This window comes from Gracilinanus agilis, unplaced genomic scaffold (assembly GCF_016433145.1).
Source record: "Gracilinanus agilis isolate LMUSP501 unplaced genomic scaffold, AgileGrace unplaced_scaffold58440, whole genome shotgun sequence".
NCBI lineage: Eukaryota > Metazoa > Chordata > Mammalia > Didelphimorphia > Didelphidae > Gracilinanus > Gracilinanus agilis.
The window spans coordinates 9,061-11,840 of NW_025394010.1; the positions used below are offsets into that span (position 1 = coordinate 9,061).

The 2,780-nt window shown below is 34.7% G+C and overlaps 1 protein-coding gene across 1 annotated transcript; it reads left to right on the forward strand.

Annotated features, from left to right (window-relative positions):
- Nucleotides 1–2,019: 2,019 nt before the first annotated feature.
- Nucleotides 2,020–2,773, forward strand: LOC123256393 (olfactory receptor 13D1-like; the record flags this gene model as incomplete). The annotated part of the gene is made up of 1 exon (XM_044685020.1): nt 2,020–2,773. A coding segment is annotated over exon 1 (754 nt), but the record flags the coding sequence as incomplete, so codon positions are not given.
- Nucleotides 2,774–2,780: the final 7 nt, after the last annotated feature.

Below are 2,780 nucleotides of genomic sequence, written 5' to 3' on the forward strand. Positions count from 1 at the left end.
TTGAGCATCTATTCTGTGGAAGTTCTAGAAACTGTAAGTAAAGTATGTGAAAATCATATTGAGAGGGTTTGAGGAAGGATTTTGTTGGAGCAGAAAGGACCTATTGCTGTATGATTACTAGAATCTTTTTCCTCACCTTTTCACCCTAAGATGAAAGCAACATTTTAAAAAGAAATGATTCTAATATTAGCTCACTCTTTATTAGTTTCCATCAGATTATCAAGTTTCTGATTACTAAGTCAAGGATTTATTCTTTGGCTCAGATTTCTCCTCTGTAAAATAAGGGAATTAGACTAAGATCTCATCCAATTCTGATATTCTCCTTTTTTAATTCCTTCCCAGCTCAGTCATTGAACTTTTAAAGTTATATAATTCCTTCCAATGTGTAGCTCTATGTTTTGTTTTCTGGGAGTTCTTCCCAGCCATTGTATCATTAAAATTTTTAATTGTATCTTCTTGACAATTTTAAAAATAAATTTTTTATTGCTGCCTTTTGTTTTAACATGACTGTGACTTCCAGAAACATCTCCTACAGCTGTCAACCCTTTGCTTCAAAATCAAATGTGTTTATAAATGAGGACTTGTAACAAAGTAAAACTGGTTTTTAAAACTGATACAGTAAATACATCTAACAAATTATGCAATATTCTGCCCACATGATCCCTCACCTTTTTTGCTAAGAGCATTACACGATTTACAATTACATGGGGATGTAGAATTTTGGTGACATTTTTATAAGTACTTTATTGATAATCTCATTTTTATATATCATTAACATTCCACTGATTCCTCTCTTTTTACATTATTCCTTATGACAAAGAAATGCAATGAAGCAAATCAAACCAATACATTAGCCATGCCTGAAAATATATTCCTCAATTAGGTTCTATTATTTCCCTATAAAGAGGTAGAAGAGGTACTTTACCAAATGTTACTGCGTTAATCAGTTATGAAGTCTTTCAGTGTTGTTTTTCCCCCTGAAATTACTGTGGTCACTAGAAAAGTATTGACCTGTTTTTCATTTCCTTCTGTATCCATACATACGTCTTCTCAAGGCTGAATGAATTCTTCATATTCTACATACCCTACAATTTTCTATTACATTCAGATGACACAACTTATTCAGCCAATCCCCAAAGAATGGACATCCACTTTCCATTTCATTTTCTGTTACTACAAAAAAGGCTAATATGAATATATTTGTGTTTGTGTGTGTGTATAATATAATGTGAATATTTATATGAATAGTATACATAAAAATATATAGAGACACCATGTAGGTATGTATCCTCCTAAAGGAATATACCTAACAATGGATCTCAATGAAAAATCCATGCAACTTAGTGACTTTTATAGTATAATTCTAAATTGGTCTAATCCATAGCTCTACCAACTATGCATTAGTATGCCTGTATTCAAAAAGTTCCTCAAACATTCGCTGCAAATGTTTTTCTCAGGTACTTGCTCCTCACTATTCTAGCTTCATTGATTTTGTTCATTAGAAAGCCTTTACATTTGATATGATGAAAATTATCCATTTTTAATTCTGTGATCAATTCTGTGCCATGTTTTGTTAAGAACTGCTCTCCCAGCAACAGTTCTGCAAGAGAACATCACATTTTCTTGTTTTTTTATGTGATTTTTTGTGTTTAAGTCATATATATGTATATATGGAGTTTATTGTAGCACATAGTATAAGAGTTTGATATAAACAATTTATGAAATACTACTCTGCAAATTCTCCATCATATTTCATCAAATACAGATTCCTCATGTCAATAATTGTTGCCTATATGTTTATCAAATACTAAGTTACTGTTCCACTATTTCTGGCTTTGCTTTCCTAGTCCTTTCTATCAATTGTTATTTCTACTTATCATATCTATGTTTTTTAACCCTTACCTTCCATCTTAGAATCAATACAAAACAAAACACAAATGGAAATTATTGTTAATTTTATTTCAGTTTAATCTAACTGTATCCTTCCTTAAATCTTACAGGTAACCCAGATGCAATAACATGGACAAGGGGAATTACACAGCAGTGACTGAATTTTTTCTGATTGGACTTTCTCAGTACCCAAGTCTCCAGATATCTCTTTACGTTCTCTGCCTAGTCATGTATCTGGTGATCATATTAGGAAACAGCATCCTCATTATAATCAGCATCCAGGATCCCCGTCTTCACACGCCCATGTACTTTTTCCTTGGGAATCTTTCCTTCCTAGATATCTGTTATACATCCTCCTCTATTCCTCCAATGCTCGTGAACTTCATGTCTGTGAGGAAATCCATTTCCTTCACTGGATGTGCCTTACAGATGGTGATTTCTCTAGGCATGGGGTGCACAGAGTGTGTGCTTCTGGCTGTGATGGCTTTTGATAGGTATGTTGCCATCTGTAATCCCCTGAGATACACCATTATCATGAATAAAGGACTTTGTGTCCAGATGGCAACTTGGACCTGGGCATCAGGCTTTCTGTATTCTCTGCTGCTCACCCTGCTGGCTATGATGAGACCTTTCTGTAACAACATCATTGACCATCTCACCTGTGAGATCCTGGCTCTTCTCAAGCTTATTTGTGGAGACATCTCCCTCAATGTGTTTGTCATGACAATTGGGAATTTCTTTTTTTTAGTCTTCCCTTTGCTGCTCATTTTCTTCTCCTATGTCTTCATCCTCTCCACCATCCTGAGGATCAACTCCAGTGAGGGGAGGAAGAAAGCCTTTTCCACCTGCTCAGCCCATCTTACTGTGGTAATCTTGTTCTATGGTTCAGC